The 21906-nt window shown below is 44.1% G+C and overlaps 1 protein-coding gene across 1 annotated transcript in view; it reads left to right on the top strand.

The window, feature by feature from the left end:
- Positions 1-21589, top strand: part of TTC39A (tetratricopeptide repeat domain 39A) — a 60203-nt gene extending 38614 nt beyond the window's left edge. Inside the window, exons 9-18 of the mRNA XM_064147348.1 lie at positions 5064-5172; positions 5762-5829; positions 5958-6017; positions 6784-6945; positions 8744-8835; positions 10174-10294; positions 13985-14096; positions 16067-16181; positions 16858-16974; positions 19711-21589. Of these exons, the coding sequence (XP_064003418.1) occupies positions 5064-5172; positions 5762-5829; positions 5958-6017; positions 6784-6945; positions 8744-8835; positions 10174-10294; positions 13985-14096; positions 16067-16181; positions 16858-16974; positions 19711-19831 (1077 nt within the window). The 3' untranslated portion in view covers positions 19832-21589. The remainder of the gene's footprint in view (positions 1-5063; positions 5173-5761; positions 5830-5957; positions 6018-6783; positions 6946-8743; positions 8836-10173; positions 10295-13984; positions 14097-16066; positions 16182-16857; positions 16975-19710) is intronic.
- The last annotated feature ends 317 nt before the right edge of the window (positions 21590-21906 follow it).

The raw sequence follows: 21906 nt of genomic DNA, 5'->3' as shown, positions 1-21906 counted from the left end.
TCCTCAGTGGGGATTACATGGGGGTATTGCACAACTCATGGCACCTCATTTAGCTGATTAGTTTTGCTGGCTAATCTCTGTGGGCGCCTCATGGAGGAGTAAGTCCTTGAAGGGGTGATTCATAATGTCTCACCTAGGCTGCTGTGCTGAATTGTTCCTTGGAGCAATGCTCTCTGCTAGCTACAGAGGGAGCCTAGGGAGGCTGGCTGACTGAATGAGGTTTCTAAAAGATGTTTCCCAGCTACACCCTTCATCACCCTGCTCTCCTGAGGATTTCATTATAACAAAAAACCTAATTTGCAAAAGGAGTCTTTGAGGAGAAGCAGCTTTGTCGCAGCTTTTTCTACAAGCAAGTGTCGTAATGCCGATAACTGCTACTGCTAGATTTCTTTCTTTCGGGTTGTCTACTGAGGGTATTGTTACTCTAATTTAGAAATCTTGGGGTACTCAAGTGGTGGAGCAAAAAGTAAGCCCTCTTTAATGGAAAATTAGGATTATGGACATACTGCAGAGTGGACTGACTTGCTCTGAGAGCTTCCCATAGTCATGTAGCTGCTCTGTCTAAGAGTTTAGGCTCAAGTATGCCAAATTTTGCAGCCTTCTTCTGATGAATGGGCAGTGTATTTAATCTACTTCAAGGTGCACCTTTCCAGGGTGCAGTCCCATGAAGGGTGAGTATGGGTTGCATTACTTGTCTGTCACCCATACTAACTTTGTATTTGGATGTATTAAAATACATATTTGAGACTAAAATACATAAGTGAGATCACCTTTGCAAGTGATTCTATTCCTCTATACAACTAACAAAATTGCTGTGTTGCACTCTTAGTGCCTTTCACAAATGTGATCACTACTCACTGTATATATATTTTTATATTCTGTGTGGTTTATATTTGTATTAAACACTGTAAGGCTTAGCACTTGATGTCAGTAAAGGCTCAGTAAAATATCCAGCTTGAAGATTTTTGACTTTAAAAAAAAGTGTACTTTGTAAATCTACTTTGGAGTTCTTTCCTGCCAGCAGTTCATGCCACAGAATGTTTGTCTTGAACCTTGCAGTGCTGTAGTGCTACTTTTTTTATGACCCAAATGTTTGTGGTTTTCATTTGGGAGTTTAAAGAAGCTGAATATATCATATTTTGTTAATTGCCTGTATCAGTCAAGGTTTTGCTCTCAGCAAAAAATAAAGTTGGCTTTATTTTGCCCAGTGCTCGATTTCCAGTGTGACATTAGTTTTCAGTAATTAACAGAAAACATGAGGATTTCTTTTTCTCTGAAGCATGAAGTACGTGTGTTTATGTGAAAACACTTAACCATGCTAGTTAAGTGAAAAAAGAGATCTGCAATGAAAATTAGAGTATGATGTCAGGTGTCAGGGTTGTTGTAGTTTGAGGCTATGAGCTACTTGATGGTTTGGGTGTTCCCCGCCCCCCACACTTTAGAAATCACCCAGACTAGACTCAGCCGGCCCTGGAAATATGAATGAAGCTATTTATTTACAGCTAGCACAATATACAAGCAGATATTTACAATATATACAGTTATATACAGAAATATACAAAGTAAAAGTAATACAGAAGCACAAGTCCCCTCCCAGAAACCTGAGTCCCCAGGAGGGGCTCTCAATGACCCCTTCACCTTCCCCCTACCCCTCTCAGCCTTACCCCAGTCCCAAGGAAGAATGGAGGTTCGGCCAAGAGGTTAGGAAGCAAAGTGGATTAGTCCCAAATGGAGGTGAGGTTAGAGAGTAAGATGCAGCTCAGCCAGCAGCCCCAGTGAGGGTGGTTATCTGTGTTGTTATTTCTTGTTCCTATACACCTCAGCAAGCCTGTGAGGGAAGCAGACATCACCATTGTTTTCCTTTCACAGCCTGTGATCTAGTTCTTCTCACCAAAACAGTCTAGCTAGCTTCAAACTAGCACAGCTACCCAGGACTGGACGACAGGAGTGACTTACTCCTTTTAGAGAGTAAGAAGGAGGATACTGTGCACTGATTGGAAGTTTAAAGAGAGATTCTGTTTACTAGTGCACATATGCAAAAGGCAATCAGGTAGAATGGATACATCCACAAGTTAAGCCAAGTATATTGGACTGAAACCATCTGGAATCCTCTACCTGTTCCACCCTCGGCAGGCCTGAGAGTAGGCCATAACTGCCCCCCCCCCCCCATCTTAGGCTTACAAGGCCTCAGTAGGCTGCATGATGCAGCTGGGAGTTCCCTGCCAGCTAGAAGCCATCCCCTGACAAACGGTAAGATGGGAAAGGATGTGCGTTCTTCCCAGAGAGAGGTGTGGAGGGAGGAGAGGAGAAGGGAAGAAGAGAGCGATATCAGGCAGGAACTGGCTTCCAAGCTGCAGTACTGGAAAACAGAATAGAATAACACTATTACAACATCCTGGGATGACCAGACCCATGCTCTGGGATGGGCCTTGGTCTCAGTAGTTTTCTTAGGGGAGCCTGTGACCTCTCAAGCTATGACAAGTGTTTACAGAGCAAGTGGTAAAGGCGAGTTAGCATAACACCTCTCTATCAGCAAAGACACAGAAGAGATGAAAATGTGTGTGGGAAGTAATGCTCTGAGTGCTCTCTCTGATACTTTGTGCAGTGGCTCTAATAGACATCCCTCAGGGTCCCTATAGGGTGGCTGGTTGGAAGGGATGTCCTTAGGGTCTCACAGATCATCTTCCAGTAACTTTCCATGCAGAATGATGCCCAGCACACAGTGGACAGCTTCCTGTGCGTATTTACTAGCAGGCAGATCTCATGTTTAATACACCAGTATATTTATATTCTCTCCTGATGCCATAAAACCAGTCCAAGAGTGGGCTATGAAATGCTGTTGCCTCAGGAGCTAGAGTACCTAGGGTTGGTTATCTGATGTGCTGGAGCAGAACGTTTTAAGGAAGATTAGCCTGATTGGGAAGTTTGTGTTCACAATGGAGGCAGAGGAGTCCTGTAAGACTGTATTTGAATAAAGGCAGAATCCATGGGACAGATCCCAGTGGGGTCTCTCCAACTGCTGGAAGGCATGGCTTCCCTTTTATCCTCAGTTTCTAGATGCAGATTTCCCTCTCCCTTTCCCCATTGGCTGAGGTACTCAGGATTTGCAGTCTTCCCCATGCGCCTACTACATGTACCACCTTGTTGTAGGTTGGGAATGATGGGATTAAAAAAATCCTCTAGGGGCTAGAGGAATCCAGAGGTGAGCACAAGAGAAGTGTAAAATTGTTATTCAATCCAATAATTCTACTATCTCTCTACAAGATGGCAGCATGGCTAGCACTTTCTTCTTTCCTCTCCCTTCTGCCTGCTGTGCCTGGCAGGAACTACTTATTGGGGTAAGCATGTAAGGAGTGGGCCTGTTTGTGGCCCTCTGTTGGGGCCTGTGGGTGGCAGAGGCTCTGGGGGGGGAGGATTGGAGCACTAGGGATTGTAGATTAGTTTTGGATTGGGGGAGGATTCTGGGGGGTCACTATGTATCTTGTATATGCTCTGTATTTTTTTTCTGTATCTTTCCTTTCAAATACAATTCTGCATTTCTCTCCAGTTAAAAAACCTCTTTTAAAACCATGACACCCCTTTACATGTAACTCCCTGCATCATGCATCCTGTGTTCATTTAAATTAGGTTCTTCACTTGTCTGGGTGGAGAAGCTAATGTTTAGTAGGGTGTTGAGCCTGCACTGTGTCCTAGAAGTTCAGAAGTTCAGGCTGTTTGGTGCCTGTTCTCTTCAGACAGCCCCCACTAATTCATAGCAGGAGCCCATATGATGCCTTCAGTGGAGGCCCTTTGTGATTTACATACGACATAGATAAGCTGAGCTGTCTGGGTCTGTCCTTGTTATTTCAACTCCACCATTCTTTGTTTGTAAAGACACTACCCACCTTAATCCTGTCAGCGTGGTTGCTGTGGTTGCTCCTCAAACAGTCATATTCTTCTTTTCACCCTATCTTTCTACTGCTGGTAGTAGGCCAGCATGGCTGCACTGCTCCTTTCATCCTTAGTGTGCCTGAGCATCCTTTTGCCCTGTCATCCTGCGCCCAGCAAGCTGCAGATTTAGCTGCTTTTCCTTGTGGCTTTCCCTCGCTTGTGCAGTGACGTTCAAATGTGGATCCACTGCACAGTGCCCCTAGGTGATTTGCCTGTAGGTGTCTTAGTTTAGAGCGAGACAGATGCTCTCCTACATCTTAAAAAAGAAGTAAAAGCAAAATGCTTCACACCCAGGGTTGGAAAGCTTAAACAGAGAGGCTATGCACCACGACATGCAACAGTACAGAAGCATACAAAATACACAAAATCCATAGCGCATCTCTGCCTTGCTTCTCTTAGGCCAAGGCTTCACGCAAAAACCTGCCCCTAATTCAGGCCAACACACACAGATCTTCATATGCACCCCCCCACCCTCTGTCATGCCTTCTACCCTCAAAACCATCATAACACAGCATAAAATTCAGCTTGGCAACTCCAGGCCACAGTTAAGCTGCTCCAGGTCTGCCTGGCAGCACTGGCTGAGGCCAGCCAGGAGGAGATAAGAGCCTGCCCATGCTTCCCGGGAGGAGAGATGGAAGGAGAAGGGAAGAATCTGACTTCTCAGCCAGCTTTATAGGGATGCAGAACTTATGGGAAGAAATACAAAAGATTACACTTTCCTGTATACCTCCTGGACACTCTAGCTCCTGGAGATCTGTAACTTTGTGGTTTCTTAAAGGCACCACCCAGCCTCCAAGTACCACACCTGGCATTCCAAAGCTCTCTAATTTTGTTTCTGGAATGCTGTTTAGCATGATAATAAGTTGTCTCACATTCTCTTATGTTCACCATGCAATAACATCCTAAGCTGCTGTTACATCATCAGATATTTTCCAGGCTATCTAGTGCCTCCCTGAGTTATTGCAAGACAACTTTCTGTGTGTATCTTTATCTCTGCTGTGTGAGCAGTTTGTGTCATTGCATTCGAGGAATCTGTAGCAGTCTATGGACAACACTGCAGAACTCAACAAATGAGCAAAATGTGGCTTTGGTACTTTTCCATTACTTTGTCCTCCTCATCTCTGTTTGCACAGGAGCGTGGTCTGCTGCAGCTTCAAGAGGGAGCATCATCATACAGCTTTAGGTCGGTGCTGTGTACCATGCTGTTGCTTTGCTATCATACTTTCATGACCTTTGTGTTAGGTAAGATGATTTATAATAACTCTTGGATTTGAGTAGTTCTTGTGGGACACAGAGGGGGAGAAAGATGATTTTCATCACTTATCTGCTGGTGAATTATTTGTTCATGATGGGATTAAATATGACTCACTTGTGGGTAGTTCGACAATGATGATCACAGCTGAAGATAATGTCTTAACTTTCAAGGTGGAGGCTCAACATGTAAGGAAGGAGACCATGGGGGTAGAAAAGGAAGCTGTGAGAGCTGAATCTGGCTTCAGTAGTTTGGTGCATTATTTGGGAGGTTGAGATAATGGCCAAAGGTTTCAGTGTTAACACGCTGTCCCTGACGTTTTGGGAGGTGATAGCTTGCCACTGAGACACCTCCCTCTGTTCTTCAGATGAAACATTCTGCAGCCTGCACACAAGTGTGGGCACAGTTCTGCTGCCGGGCACAGGACAACACCAACCTGTGTTTAGCTTTCCTTATCAGAGAGGGAACTGAGGTAGTGGCTAGATGAGGATGGCTAATCAGTACCTTGCATTCCTGTGCTGTGTTGCTTTGCATTTCTTTTCCTGTTGTTCTTATCACTTGCATTTTTATGCATTCTAGGGACAGGGAAAGGAAATGTTGAAGAGGCAGAGAAACTGCTTAAACCTTACTTGGCTCGATACCCAAAGGTAAAAAGGAATCATAAATTGATATGATTGTTTAACGTTTTCTTGCCAAATAACAAAGGTCTAGACTACATGTGGCCAGCTTTAAAACTGCTAAGGAATATTTGTATTTTTGTTATTATTTATTTCAGGGAGCCATATTCCTGTTTTTTGCAGGCAGGATAGAGACACTAAAGGGTAATATTGATGAGGTAAGTAATCATTTTGTTCTGGAGGAAGTAAGTTTCAAAAGCTTCAGAAGAATAATGTAATAATGTTTCATTTCTGGCTAAGGCTTGGTGTGGTTTTGGTTTATGTGTAACTTATAGTTTGTGGATTACGAATGGGAATTTTGAAACCTATTTTGACTAACTTGTTTGACCAGCTAGTTTTGCTGCCCTTCCTAATTTCTGGTGGTAATCTAGTCCACCAGTATTAATGACAATTTTCTCATTGTCTTTCCTATCTTGTAGGATAGGATATTCTTTATAACATCTGGTGGGAATCTTTTACCATCGGTCTAAGTGGAGTCATACAAGACTTGAAAGAAGTAGGGAGATGAATAACGCACATTCAGAATATGCTGAGACAGAGTATCTGCTGGTGTGCACTGCAGTAGCTCCCTTGAAAGAGCTTCTTTGGAGCTGCAACAATGATGTCAGCTGAGCATCTGTCCTCTGATTTTAGTTTTCTAATTTCCCTAGACGCACAAATTCATTCTTCCCATGCTTAGAACTTAATGTAACTTCCAAGAAGGGGGAGCTCTGTAGCAGGGGTGAACTTGCTAACAGCGGGATGACTGTGGAGCTAAGAATCTCTCATGTGAAGACAACAGACATGATTTTTGAGGAATACTGAGCTATTAATGATTTGCAGGAGCCATGTTGGCAGATCCTGAGTCCTAGTGTCTATTACAACACTGGTGTTTGTGCATTTACACATATAACTAAGGCAGCATTTGGAAATCTCTGTGTTCAGGCAGTTAATAGGTATGAAGAATGTTGTGAGGCTCAGCAATACTGGAAGCAGTTTCACCACATGTGTTACTGGGAGCTCATGTGGTGCTTCACCTACAAGCGTCAGTGGAAGATGGCTTTCTTCTATGCAGATCTGCTAAGCAAGGAAAACACTTGGTCAAAGGTAAGTTAAGCAAATCAGAAGGGCAGAACACCCTGTAGTGTCTCTGAACTTTCAGTAGGGGGGGTGTGATTTTTTGGTAGCTTTGAAGAATTGTAAACCAAAACTAGTCTGCTGTGGCTTTTATAGAGCACTGTAAATTGCAGACATTCAAATCTGAGCAGATTGTGGGCAAACAAACCTTTGGGCCTGACTTGTTGATGAACAGCTACTTGGAGTTCTATACTGACTGGTTGTGTCATTGACAAATGGCAGTCAATGGCCAGGTTCTTTCATTACATTATGCATATGAGGTCTTTGGTGATGACTGAGGTCAGCTGTGGTGGTGCCTCTAGGACAATAATAGCAATTAGAAGAGTCCTGTGCCTCTGAAGGAGTGAGGTCTTCCATCCAGAGCCCTGGTAACTTTCCACCCTTGTCTTCCTCTGAGCCCTAGGGAAATTTGTCAAAAGGGGTTAAGTTTGGGGGTGGGCAGGGCAGGAGATGTATGGTTGATAGGTTTATTTCTTGCTGATATGATCAGTTTGTGTGTGTGTGAAGAGTCTCTCTCTCCTTGGTTTTCTACTGTACATTGTATTGGCCAAGTGGAACCAAACCCCTCCAAGCATCCATGTAAGAGCAGCTCTCTCGGTGCTCTCGCTTGGCTGAGATCTGCAGTACAAACCCCTGGTGATCCTCAGAGCCATCCCAGCTCTGAGTTCAGCCACCTGCATGAATCCAAGCAGCTCCCACAGAACTCCCAAGCCAGGGTGCACCACCTGGCTAAAAGCTTGAATATCCTGAAATGCTGTGGGCTGCTATTAATGTGTCCTTTTAAACTGTATATAGAGTTTTACACTGTGTTGCAGGGGGCTTAGAGAAACAGAGAATGTGCTTCCTTTTAATATTTGTTCTGCAGCACAAGGTGGAGGTTTCAAGCTAGTAACTAGGTGAGCTAAAGTGTGTATGCACTGTTGGATTCCAGTGTAAATAAATAATCAGAGCTTAAAAGAGTCCAGAGAAGTCCTGGAACTTATGGTTACAATAGGCACCTTAAGGTAGCATTCGAGAACTCACCAACTGTTTCTCTTTACTGTTGGAAAAGTTGTAACGTTGTCTGCTGCTTTGCTTTCCTTGGTTGCTCAGGAATCTCTGTGGAATCAGTACTTCCCATAAACTGAAACCATGAAACACTTCAAAACCTTCTAGAACCTAACATTTCAGATATGCCACCAAGTTGTGAGTGCACAGACAGACTGTATAGTAATACATTTTTTTTCCTCTGAGCATCACCTTCTTGTACGTTTTCCAGCATGTATTTTTGAAACTTTACACACATGTAGAATGTCCAAATTCCTAGAACAAATGCTAAGATGATGCAAAATAAACCAAGATACACATGATATAAATGTGTATGCTTCGCTCTCTGGAATACTTGCCTCGTGCTCAAAATGCCCTAAGATCATAGAATGTCAGGGGCTGGAAGGGACCTCGAAAGCTCATCCAGTCCAACCTCCCTGCCACAGCAGGATCACCTAGAGCAGGTCACACAGCAACACATCTAGGCAGGTTTTGAGTATCTCCAGAGAGGGAGATTGCAGCCTGTTCCAGGGCTCACAGTAAAAAAATTCCTTCTCATGTTTACATGAAACTTCCTGTGCCTCAGCTTCCACTCATTGCCCCTTGTCCTGTCATTGGGCATCTTCTGTTTGTGATCGAAAGCAGCAGCTTCTTCTTCTTTGCTATTTTTGTGCTTTATCTCACTACTGGGGATGCTGTAAATTCATTTTTTCTGTATAGCTGTTCTTGTTTGCATTTGCAGGCTACTTATATTTACATGAAAGCTGCTTATCTCAGCATGTTTGGACCAGAAGACTGCAGTCCTTTCGGTGACAGCGAAGTCGAATTATTCAGGTAGGCTCTCAATTTACAGTTTCTTGTCACAGTTGGAGGAAGAGAGGCTGGGGCAAGAGATCTATTGTGCAGTTTGGAAGATCTGAGCAAAGAACATGGGATTGTGAGAAAATGTACAATGAAACAGTCCCTTACACTGAAGTGGACCCTGGGTTCAGATAGCAGATTTCTCTAGGGCTGGAAAGACTTCGAGGGCATCATATTAGGTCTGTCAGCCTAACAGGCTGCTGCTGTTGCATGTAATGCTCACATTCTTTTTCAGTTATTTCCTTTAGTCAAAATGGCATGTAAGGTATAAAAGTCTTCAGTGGATTATGCTACAAGAAATGAAATAGTTAAATATATGAGTGAATATATGCATTATTAACACCAGGAGTTAACCCACTTGTGACATTCAAACTCAAAAATGCTTAAACCTTGCTGGGGCAAAGAAGAGTGATTATTGATTTTCATAATTTTCCTATGAAATTTCAATAGCTCTTTTTTTAAGTGGTTACAATGCATTGATATTTTGGGGGTTTTCATGTCTGTCATAACCATTACAAGCAGATTTCACTGGATTTGGGATCCAATACGAAGTGAATAGGTTTGATCTTTGAAAGACTAGGAGGAACACTGGCAAAATTTAGCTTACCTCTTTCTTAGTCTTAGTGAGAGAGGTGTGCCTCTTTTGAGTCAAGTGCATCATCTAATTTATTCTTTGGATGGGAAAGAGTCCCTCTTCCTTCTGCTTGATTGAAGAGGAAACCTAGAGAGATACTGTCCTGAGTAAAGACAGCTGTTGTGAATGTGTATTGCTCAGCTTCCCCAGAGGTAGCAGCAGGCATCCTGGCCTGTATCATGAATAGTGTGACCAGCAGGACCAGGGAAGTTTTCTGCCCCTGTACCCAGCACTGGTTAGGCCACACCTTGAGTCCAGTGTCCAGTTCTCGATCCCTCAATTTAAGAGGGGGCCAGTGACAGAACAAGAGGACACAGCCTCAAATGGTGCCAGGGCAGGTTCAGGCTGGAAGTTAGGAAGAAGTTCTTCACATCGAGAGTGATTGGCATTGGAGTGGGCTGCCCAGGGATGTGGTGGAGTCACCATCCCTGGAGGTGTTTAAAAAGAGCCTGGGTGAGGCACTTAGTGCCATGGTTTAGTTAACTAGAAGGATTAGATGACAGGTTGGACTTGATGATCTCAGAAGTCTTTTCCAACCTGGTTAATTCTGTGATTCCATGATTTTTTAATTGCTCTCTTAAATTTGAGTATGTTGTTTGGGTTTTGTTTGTTTTGTTTTGTTTTTCCCCAGAGATTTACAGAGGAAAAAATCCTTACATTTTCCTTTAAACTTTCAGGATTGTTCCCAGTTTGAAACTGAAGATTGCAGGGAAATCTCTTCCTACAGAAAAGTTTGCGATTCGGAAAGCTCGACGGTATCTTTCTTCAAACCCCGTTCCTTTGCCTGTTCCACCTCTGGTAAGTTAGAAATATCCCCTCCTCCTCCTCCTTATTAAGATGGTTTCAATTTATGGAAATAAACCCCAAGAGAATTAGAATAGTATCTTTCCATGTTTCTGAGGTAAAACCTCTGCAGGAGGCTGGAATGTACCCCAAGCAAAGCCAAATGAATGTGAGGAATGCTATAAGATGGGGGCATGCACCAACCACAGGAGCTAAGCCAGCTGCTTGTGACACAGCAATGGGCTGCCTGTGGAACCCATTATTCCAGCTCAAGACTAGTATGCTCCTAACAGCTTGCCTTGGATTCTCTTTTGAGGAGTTTTGCCCTAGGTCTTTTCTGGTGTGTATCATTTATTGAGACTCCTAAAAGAGGACTTTAAGATGAAAGCTGCTTGGTGGGGAGACAGAAATGCAAAGGAAACAATGCAAGATCTGAGGACATCATGTAAGCATCTGTTCAACATGCCCCTGAGTGTTTGCACTGCAATGCTCTCCAGAGCTCTCACAAGCATTGGGATGGAACAACAATTCCTTTAGCCACTCCAGAAAACCATTGGATACTGTTGATTCTATGGTCCTGCTGTGGCAGAGGCGTTGGACTTGAAGATCTCCAGAGGTTCCTTCCAACCCCTAATATGCTGTGATTTTAAAATTTAATTGTTTTCCCTCAGTCATGCTGGCCAGTGTGCTATAACCAGATGAGAACAGCTGCATAAAGCAGCCATTGCCTTGTCCATGGTACACTTAATCTGTCTGAAAAAAAAATGTTGAAGAACATGAGAGAACTTTGAGCCCAAAGGCCTGCCAAGTGCAGTGGTGTCAGCATTTGCAGTGCTTTGAGCTATTATGTTTGTAGAAAGGGACAGATAATCATAGATGCTCTTTAAGAAAATGCCTGAAGAAAGAGAGCCTGTTGGAGACACCAGAGCAGTCATTTCCCAGCCCAGCAGCTGGGCAGGTGACACCATGCTTCCTGAAGAAAAAACGTTGTTACAGCACAGCCTGGGTCGTCACTGAGGATCACCAAATCAGATAATCAGAGAATTGACAGGGTTGGACGGGACCTCAAGGATCATCCAGTTCCAGCCCATGGGTAGGAACACCTCACACTACATTGGGTTGCTCACAGACACATCCAGCCTGGCTTTAAAAACATCCAGGGATGAGGCTTCCACCACCTCCCTGGGCAACCTGTTCCATGTCTCACCACCCTCATGGTGCAGAACTTTTTCCTAATGTCTAATCTCAATCTGCCCTCCTCTAGCTTGGACCCATTTCCCCCAGTCCTATCACTACCTGACACCCTAACAAGTCCCTCCCCAGCTCTCTTGTAGGCCCCCTTTAGATACTGGAAAGCCACAATAAGGCGTCCTCAGAGCCTTCTCTTCTCCAGACTGAACAACTCTCTTAGCCTGTCATCATAGCGGAGGTGCACGATCATCCTCGTGGCCCTTCTCTGGACATGCCTCAAGTCTGAAATGAGACAAATGCGCAGGGTACTTTGATGTACTTTGAAGGTTTCGGAGATCGTACAGCAGGAATGGCAGGCTCCTGGCGCTGGGCTGAGCTGTTCTGGTGGGGTTAAAACCTGTTGCTCTTGCAGTTGCGTATTTTAGGCAGCAGGTGTCGCTGCTGAGCAGGCAACAGCCCTCCGGGCCCGTGGACCTGGGGACAGAACCCCAACTCTGGGACCTTCTTTCCTCTGCGAAGGGACTTGCTGAGGGAAGTGTGTCCTCAAGCGAATCCTACCTTGGACATACAGCCTAGAAGAAATGTCCTGTGAATCCCTCTGTTTCTCTCCGTACCACTCTGGTGAGACCCACGTGGAGCACTGTGCCCAGTTCTGGACCCCTATTACAGGAAACCTCTGGAAGTGCTGGAATGTGTCCAGAGAAGGACAACGAGGATGATCAGAGGGCTGGAGCTGCTCTGTTATGAGGACAGGCTGAGAGAGTTGGAGTTGTTCAGTCTGGAGAAGAGAAGGCTCTGAGGACACCTTATTGTGGCCCTCCAGTATCTAAAGCGTGCCTACAGGAGAGCTGGAGACGAACTTTTCAGTGTTTCAGGTAGTGATGGGACTGGGGGAAATGGATCCAAGATAGAGGAGGCAGATTGAGATTAGACATTAGGAAGAAGTTCTTCACCATGAGGGTGGTGAGACACTGTAACAGGTTGCCCAGGGAGGTGGTGGAAGCCTCATGCCTGGACGTTTTTAAGGCCGGGCTGGATGTGTCTGTGAGCAACTTGATCTCGTGTGAAGTGCCCTTGGCCATGGCAGGGCTGATGGATCTAGATGATCCTTGAGGTCGCCTCCAACCCTGACAATTTGTGATTCTGTTTCAAAATCGTTTAACAAACATGCACTGGCTGCAGTAAGTTCAGCACTTGTTTTCCAGATGGTGAAAGCAGCAGTGAGGGGTGAGCATGCTGCTCCAGCTGTGTGCGTGGGACACCTTTTTCTGTTGTGGTTTCAAAACTCAGTTATTCTGCACAGAACTCTTATCAGAAAGCTTTAAAATGTCAAATGCAGACTAGGTCAAAGGAACAAAGAAGAAATAACTTGTCATGAGGATCCATTGTAAGTGTATATATAGTACTTCCTTCTTTATGATTGCTAGTGGCAATGGGCACATTTGATCTGGAGCTAAACTCTAAGAGAGAACTTCAGTGACAAACAGGAATTAAACCAATAGGTTTTAATAAAGTTTTCTCTTACGAACAGTTGAATAAGAAAAGTAATTTTCTGTAGGAACATCAGACCTGAGGAATTTAAGGGATTTATAGTTTGGCTCTAAAATTCTCTTGGTTGTTTTGAAGACTGACTTAAAGGTTGAGGAGACTGGTTTTTAGTTTGGTTTGCTGTCCTGAGGTTTAGGTGTTTTGGTTTTTCTGTGGAAGCAGTTATTACTACTTTGGCTAGAACAGCACTGAAAACCAAGGCTCTTTAACTGAGGGACAGTTAGCCATACGAGGCTGGTGAGAGGTCTCGAGCACAAGCCCTACGAGGAGAGGCTAAGGGAGCTGGGATTGTTTAGCCTGGAGAAGAGGAGGCTCAGGGCTGACCTTATTGCTGTCTACAACTACTTGAAGGGTGGTAGTGGCCAGGGGGAGGTTGCTCTCTTCTCTCAGGTGGCCAGCACCAGAACGAGAGGACACAGCCTCAGGCTGCGCCAGGGGAGATTTAGGCTTGAGGTGAGGAGAAAGTTCTTTACCGAAAGAGTCATTGGACACTGGAATGGGCTGCCCGGGGAGGTGGTGGAGTCGCCGTCCCTGGAGCTGTTCAAGGCAGGATTGGACGTGGCACTTGGTGCCATGGTCTAGCCTTGAGCTCTGTGGTAAAGGGTTGGACTTGATGATCTGTGAGGTCTCTTCCAACCTTCATGATACTGTGATACTGTGATATTTTCAGTCTGCTTAGTTTGTTGGTATTTACCTTCATCTGTAAGCAAGATTGTGTTTGTGTTTTGCTGAAGCAATCCTTGCATTGTGTGCAGTCAGTGGCTCTTTAGTTGTCTTCCAGGGCTAATTTGTTCTGAAAACCAATATGACAAGTTTTCAATTGCAATGAAAATATGTTTTGACAAACTGACTGCTTGTTTAAGGAATCTGTAACTTTTTCATCATACAGAGATAGACTGAAGCTTTTGATAACTGCATTTATATGGTCCTGTAATTAATGATGCTGTCATTTTTCTCCCATCCTAGGAAATGATGTATATCTGGAATGGCTATGCTGTAATTGGAAAATGTCCCAAGTTAACAGAAGGCATGTTAGAGACTTTAAATGAAGCAGAAGAAGCATTGGCAAAAAGTTCAGGTAATCAGTGATACGGTTCTGGGCCAGAACAATCCTCACTATTAACACAGGCTAGGGGAGAAGGTGATAGAAAGCAGCCATGTGGAAAAGGACTTGGGGGTGCTGGTGGGTGAGAAGCTGGATGTGAGCCAGCAATGTGTACTTGCAGCCCAGAAGGCCAATGGCAGCTGGGCTGGATTAAAAGCAGCATGGCCAGCAGATTGAAAAAGGAGATTATGCCACTTTGCTGCAGTGAGACCTCACCTGGAGTACTGCATCCAGCTCCGGAGCACTCAACGCTAGAAGGACATCGACCTGATGGAGCAGGTTCAGAAGACTGCCTTAAAGTTGATCAGGAGATTGGAACACCTCTGCTCTGGAGACGAGGGAGCTGGGGTTGTTCAGCCTGAAGAAGAGGTTCTGGGGAGACCTGAGAGCAGCCTGCCAGTACCTGAAAAGAACTACAGGGAGGCTGCAGTGAGACTGTTTTCAAAGGCCTGCAGTGACAGGATGAGGACAAAGGCTTCAAACTAGAGAAGAGCAGATTTAGACAGGATCTTAGGAACAAGTTCTGCACTATGGGAGTGGTGGAACATTGGAACAGTTTGCCTGGGGAGGTGGTTAGGGCCCCATCCCTGGATTCATTAAAGGTCAAGCTCAACAGGGCTCTGGGCAGCCTGAATCTAGGAAAGGATGCCTCTGCTTACTGAAGAGGAGTTTGGACTAGGTGACCTTTGGAGGTCACTTTCAACCCAAACCATTCTATGACGTAAAAGGAAATCTGCTCATGAAAATAACATTTAAAATGCAGTTATATGCAGATCAGTTTTGCAGTTAGGATAGGTCCCTAAGTATTTGCATATGCAGTCCAGGACAGTTGGTAGGGTAAGTTGTATAGGGTTAACACTCCTGGGGGAGTGACCCTGAACCTGACCCCAGGGGTCTCGGCCCCTCCTCAGGGGTGGGCCACACTCCAGGTGATGGTTAGCCCACTCCCCCCACTTCCTGCGGTATAAAAGAGACAGGAACTTTGCCTCAGTGGTAGAATTCTCACCTGCCATGCAGGAAACTCAGGTTCAAATCCCGACCAATGCACCCAAGAAGAGGGAGCGAAGTGAGAGAGAGAGAGAGAGAGGAAAAAAAGACCCAGAAGCAGGAAATTGCCTGTCTCTTTTATACCGCAGGAAGTGGGGGGAGTGGGCTAACCATCACCTGGAGTGTGGCCCACCCCTGAGGAGGGGCCGAGACCCCTGGGGTCAGGTTCAGGGTCACTCCCCCAGGAGTGTTAACCCTATACATAAGTAAAGTGAATATGTTTTTGAGCCAGATGTCCAGAAGAGACAGCTGATCTCTTGTTTAAAGATCATTATGAAGTAACTCTTTTGTGGCCCTGAATCATCTCACTGTGTACCTACTTAGTGTGTTAACCTTTGCCCCCTTCCTTGCTCCTTCCAATTTAGTTTGCTCTGTAATTTTTGGGCATGTTCCCTGGGCTTTGCTTTAGTGACATATGTATGTGGCAGCCTCTGTGGGACTTAGCAATAGAAGAGACTCTAGTGCCAGGAGGCTTGCAATCACAGAGTCCAAAGGGAAGCGGCTCTTAATCAGAAGATGAGGGAATGTGAGGTGCAAGGACCAAAGTTTGGAATATTTTTATGTAGGCAGACAAAAATGGAGAGTTTATAATTAACTCGTGAATATGAATAGGTCAGGTGACTCAGTGTTTCCAAAGTGGACATCTTAAATTAGTTTTTAGATGTCAGAACAATAAGATTGTGGAATAGCTTTTAGACCAAATTTGATGCTTTGATGAAAAGCTTGGTCCTTGTTTGTCTCTGAATTAGATGAACTAAATGGAGCAGTTCCTTCTCTCCTGTGTTCCAGGAAACCCATTGTGCTTGCACCTACCTATGTAAAAAATTTATCTACAGATAGGAAAGCCCCTGCTGCTCTGGAGTTTGTTAAACTGTGCCGTTTACTTCACCTTGCAGCTACAGAATTGCTGGCAGATGACCAGTGTGTGATAAAACTGTTGAAGGGCTTATGTCTCAAGCATTTGGGCAAGATCTCAGAAGCAGAAGACCATTTCAGTTACATCTGTTTAAAGTAAGTTTTGATACCTGGTGTGTAGGAGAGCTCTTGAATTTCTGAGTAACTGTTCAAGTAAGAAGAGATGCAACCATGGTATGAATAGAAGAGAGGGGACTGCAGCATCTGTAGTATTTATTTAAGTTGCTTTGATATCAAGGAATTGCAGCTTTAATTGGCAGTTTTGTTAACCCATGTATGGAAGAAGAATTGCGAATGTGAACTTTTTGCCAATGTATTTTCTTCTTTTAAGGGACTATAGGTGCATAAAGTTTTTGAGACACCACTTCCTTTTCTGTACTAATCGTGAGGTAGCTGTACCCAAACCCCAAATGCAGTCTGCAGGGACAGGTGGCAGTGTGGTTATACTTATGTACATCCTGCAGCAAATGGCATCTCTTTTTGTCAGATCACGTTGATAAAGCTCATAATATTTAATCTTTTCTAATGCTTCCTTGATAATAAAGGCAATGTTTTGTAATCCTGAGAAATAAGAGGAGGTGTAGGATTGTTGTGCAAAATGCACAGTTACAAGCTGGAAGGTAGCTGTGGATAGGGAACCTGACAAGTGTTGTAATAGAGATTGATGGCTCTTCCTGATCCTAGCTAATCTCCTATTCATTTGTGTTTGGAGCTGTTAAATGAGGGGAAAATGTCATTTTAAGAACTTGAGGCTATTTCTTTTCCATTGCAGTGAGAAGAAGATAAAATATGATCATTATCTAATTCCAAATGCCATGCTGGAGCTGGCAGTACTATATCTAGACCATGACAGAAAAGAAGAAGCAATAAAACTGCTGGAGAGAGCAAAGTAAGTGAGTGAAAAGCCCTTTGCTGATGTTTGCTGGGCCAGTCTGGTGTCTCAGTGATTGGCAGGAAGCAATTTCATTCTTGTCATGGAAACTCATTGCATTTTTTCAGCATAAGCACATGTGCCCTGGTTTCTCTTTGGACTTTACCAGTGGCAAGCCTGATGTGATTGTTCAGTCTTTGTGTCTTACACATCCGTTCTGCGGAGAGGAAAAACAAATAAGATGCTACTAGGAATGTCAAAGGCTTCCATGAGAAATAATTTGTGTATGGCAAAATGTCATAATCTTTCTAGTCTACTTACTTATAGTCTTAACAGATGCATTGAATGAAGCCTAAGCCCTTGTGTTATGGCTAAAATGGCTCAGGTTGATGTCTAGCAGTGCTCTCTGTCAAAACAGGGTCTTTGCCTCTCTCTGAGCCTTTACTTCTCCAATAACTCAAAATATCTTGAAGGGAGGGAATCCAAACCCAACTTCAGCCATCCTGCAGCAGGTTAGATCCTGATTAAGTGCAGGTGTCTGCATCTTTCCAAGTGTGGAGTCGTGCCAGTCACTGCTGCAGGTGTGAGTAGCTGCAAAACTGATGTCTGGCCCCAGGCTTCGAAGAGGTCAGAGTTCTTGTGTTGAGCTTTTGTCCCAGTCAGTCCACTATGCAAGGCAGGGTGGTGAATCAGCCTGCCAGAGATTGTGCCAAAAGCCTGTCAACACAAAAATTGAAAGAATGCAATTCTTCATCCTCTATGCTTGTGGCCCTGATTCTCTGTAGGCTCATGGAAGATGTTAAGAGCTGCGAAAAATTGCTTTAGCAAAACACCATGGAAAGTATTTCACTTGGTTAACATTCCTCAAGGCACACCTCTCCTCCTGTCCTCATTCCCTTTGTTCACATCTCTCTTAAGGAAAGATCTAGAAGTGAATGGTTCAGAACTTCCCCTTCCAGCTGGTACTCCTCTTCTGCCTCTTACTGCTCAGTCATGGTACCTTTTCCCTGATGACTCCATGTAGCCCAGCCAAGGGAAGATATTTGGCTTAAAGTGCACCAGCAGACAGCAGCTCTTAAAACTTTGTTGTTACCCAGTGTATGAAAAGCTAATATTCAGACTTTGCTACTCAAGGAAACTGTGATAATATGTACACAGAAGAACCCCCAACACCACAGCTTTCCCCTGGTTTCAGTCAGAACAAAACCAAATGTGCAGTCCATACACTTCCACTTGTATGTACCTCATCAGATAAACTCCCATCTGAAAAGACTGCCGATCTGTGCAGCCACCAGAGGGAGGAAGCTCTGTCCCTGCCAGGGTCAGCGCTGCAGAATTCTGTTTGCCGTTGGCAGGAGCACAGAGGAGAGCTTGGCTTGTGCATGATGCCTGATTCGCTTGACCTAAATCCACACAGTACTGCTGGCTTGATTGTTGCAGCTCTGGGAGAAGGAGTGGAATGAGATGATAAACAGTTCTGGCTTGGTCATGCATTTCTGTTGATGTAACTGTGAGCAAGGATGCCAGTCTCCTGCCATACCTGTGTGGCAAAATTGACTTCATCTCAAGATAGCTCTCAGCTCAGCATGCAGCAGAATCTGATCACCTCCTTTCCTCAGCCAGCCTCTTGGGTGTTGCATACATAAAATTAGGAGCTGGTGTAGGATGGATGTGGAGTTCCTTTGCACAAAGAGACTGCTCCTGCCATAGTCACAGATGCCACACTTCTATGCTCAGTATGAATTCTGAAGTGAAATGCTTTTAAGGTGCTCAGACTGTTCAGTACTTGATGCTGTGTTTCTGTAAAATGATAAAATACATTCTAAAAGAAAATCAACATGGTCTAATCCACTTTGGTATCTGGCTTCTGTATCCATCCTGCAGGAGGTGGCATGTTAATTCCTGTTAAGTAGGACCTGCACTTTCTGGGTGTTGCTGGGGACAGATTTTGTTTTTTACATAAGCTTTCCCATGAAGACACAGATTATTTTCATGTTTCTGTAACTCAGTAGAACACGACACAACTATTGCAGGCAGGTGACACTGCTGAGTCAACCACTAGATGTTCGTGGGGGAAGTGCTGCCAGCTTTTCCCTTGGCTGCTGAATTGCTCCTCAAAAGCTGATCTGGAGTTTGTGTATGCCCAACTTTCTCTTTCTAAGCTTCTAGGATGGAAAACTGTCTGGCCTCATTTCCTACACAGTGCAAATCCTTGACAGCCAGAGGATGGAGATGAGGCGTTCCCCTCTTCAGCTTCAGGACACAGTCTCCCCTTCTCTCTCTCTCTCTCCCCCCTCACTTCCCCTCTCTGCCATGAAATGTGTCTGCTGAATTCATCCTTTTAAAAATGTTTTTTTAAAAGCCAAACAAAAAACCCCACTGAAAATATTTCATTTAGATTTATCAGTTCTACTTTGAGAAAAAAGTTACATTTCGGAATGTAAAGTAAGTGGTTTTTACAGATATTTAATATGGAGTCAATATTTTGATTGAGTGGAACAGATTTAATTTCTTCTGAAGCTGCATTTTTCTGGTAATTGTCAGACAGTGGAGCTCCAAAGCAAGCACAAAGAGCTGCGTTGTCTGGCTAGGAACACATGCCTGGTATTTTAGAGGAGGCAACAAAGCAGCTCCTGAAGAAAGGCCTTTTTTTTTTGCTGTCTACAGCTGTTTAGCTTAGAACAATAACATAAAGATAACTCGGACGTGTTCTTAAAGTGTGTATTTATCAGATTGGATCTGCTTTTGTTTTAGGCAAAACTACAAGAATTACTCCATGGAAACAAGGACACATTTCAGAATCCAAGCTGCCCTGCACCAAGCCAAATCTGCCCCAGAAAACGGAATGCACTCTGGAGCCTCAGCGGTGTCGTAACTCTCTCTTCTTCAATGGGTGTTGCAGACTGCGGTGCAGAAAATCACTGACACTTTAGAATGATCTTTATTCCTTCTCTTTTGAGTCAGTGAGAAACCAAATCAGTTAAAATTTTAAAGGTGGTGCATAAGACATGATTCTAGTGTAGTAACATGGCAAACCTCCCCCCTGCTCCCAGACAAACTATAATCCTGAGAATATTGTTTTGCCAGCAGTGGCTTTTTGAATGCTTTACATCTGTGTAACTCCTTTTTCAGTGGTGTCTGCCTTCTCCTTGTGTTTATTAGACTTACTAAGCAAGCTACAACATAAAGGGGAACAACTGAAAGCAGCTGAACAACAAAACTCAAAAGAGTCTCAGATTTAGTCTTGGTTAGCTACAAGTATTTGTTGGAATTCATCCTGCTAGCACCTGAGAAGGGAGCATCACTTCTTCCAAGTACCTGCTTAGTTGGGCCATTGAGAGGAAATCTCCCTGCACAAGAAACACAGCAGGGAAGAGCTCAGAGTTTTGAGCATTCCAAGTTGTGTACAGAAAGTTTCCTTTTTTTTTTTCCCCACCAGTCAAATTTTTGCTGCTGTAAGAAACTTTGAGGTGAAAACAGTGGTCTCCCTTGTGCAAGTATCTTCAGTTTCTCTTTAGTTTTGTTTTCATGTCGAGTCTGCTGCTCGTATTGTCTGAGTGATTTACTAAGGATTTGGGCAGGGGGGGAAGGTGGTGAAAGTACAAAACTGCATCACTGCTGCTTTCATGAGTTTAAAAATGGGAGGCCCTTAGCAAACAGTTTTTTTCATCAGAATGAATATGATCTGAGATTTCTATCAGATTTTGAGCACAAGTCACTCAAACAGTGATGTCGCACCGCTGCACAACAGTACAGGAGTTACTGTGACAGTCGATTCTTTCTTAAAGTGATTGCTCTTAGGTTTGCCTAACTTGAGTTGTCCAGGTTTAAGGGGACTCTGTGGCAGTGTTTCCTGTGTTAGGAAGCTGGGGTTGGAGCAAGCTCCTGTGGCACAAGTTTTCATAAGAGAAGCCCTTTATCTTTTTGCTCTGTATTGATTCTGGGGGAAGAATTTCTATGTGAAAGGGCTTTCAGCGTAGAGCCACTGCTTTCCAGTGCTGTCTGCCACAGGACAGCTGCTACTCTGCAGAGCTGGTGGTCAGACATACTTGTCTCCTACTTGCTGTGTTCTCCAGCCTAGCTCCAGGTTTGTGTGCCTGCTGGTTTTTGAGGCACACTTCTACCTCCCTTTTGAAAGAGCTTCTTCCCTGTGATCCATTCCAATACATGGAGATGGGAGGTCTTCTGACAGCCCTTTTTCTCCAATGGAGATGTTCTTCAGGAAGACTGCTATCTGTGTACCTCACAGTGAATACTCTTTCTGAAGTGATTGTTCCCAACAGAAGGGAAGAGTGACAGTTCATAGCTCTGCCTTTTACCTCCTCTAAGGAAACGGCACTGTTGTATAATTGGAAATTAATATGCAAGGAGACAGAACTGCCTGTTCCTCAACACAGAGAACTTGCATTGTCTTAAAAATAGACACCCTTTCTAAAAGTCTTCCCAAGTTGGAACCACAGATGAAAAAATGCTTTTTTATTTTTTTCAGGTGGCTTTCTCAAATAAATTCAGTTCAGATAAAATTAAGTATAAACAGTTACACTTACTTATACATTGCACATCAAAGCTCAAGTGTAAAAATCCAGTCATTCTTTGTACAGAATAAAAAAAGATTCTTGTTCTACTTCATGCATATGATGCCTCTTCCTCCAGTTGTGTCTTTTTCAAGTGTTTTGGCATCTTAGCATCTTTTAAGCAAGTGATGCCATGGAAGTTGGCATAAATTGTGCTTTGCAGAAGGTGAACAAGCCTTCTGACTGTCAATTCATGTCTTGAGGACACTGAATAGTTCTTTGAAATTTCACCCCTGCTAAAGTGTTGCCTCATCTGAGCTGCAGTGCACAGAGGACATGCTGTGCAGCAGGCAATCTACTTCCCCCAGTCTTTGCAGCAGTGGAGATCCTCACATTCTCATAGTCAGCCTGAACACCATTCACATCATGGACCTGG

Source organism: Pogoniulus pusillus, chromosome 8 (assembly GCF_015220805.1).
Source record: "Pogoniulus pusillus isolate bPogPus1 chromosome 8, bPogPus1.pri, whole genome shotgun sequence".
In the NCBI taxonomy this organism is placed as follows: domain Eukaryota; kingdom Metazoa; phylum Chordata; class Aves; order Piciformes; family Lybiidae; genus Pogoniulus; species Pogoniulus pusillus.
This window is presented reverse-complemented; position numbering and strand designations above follow the sequence as displayed.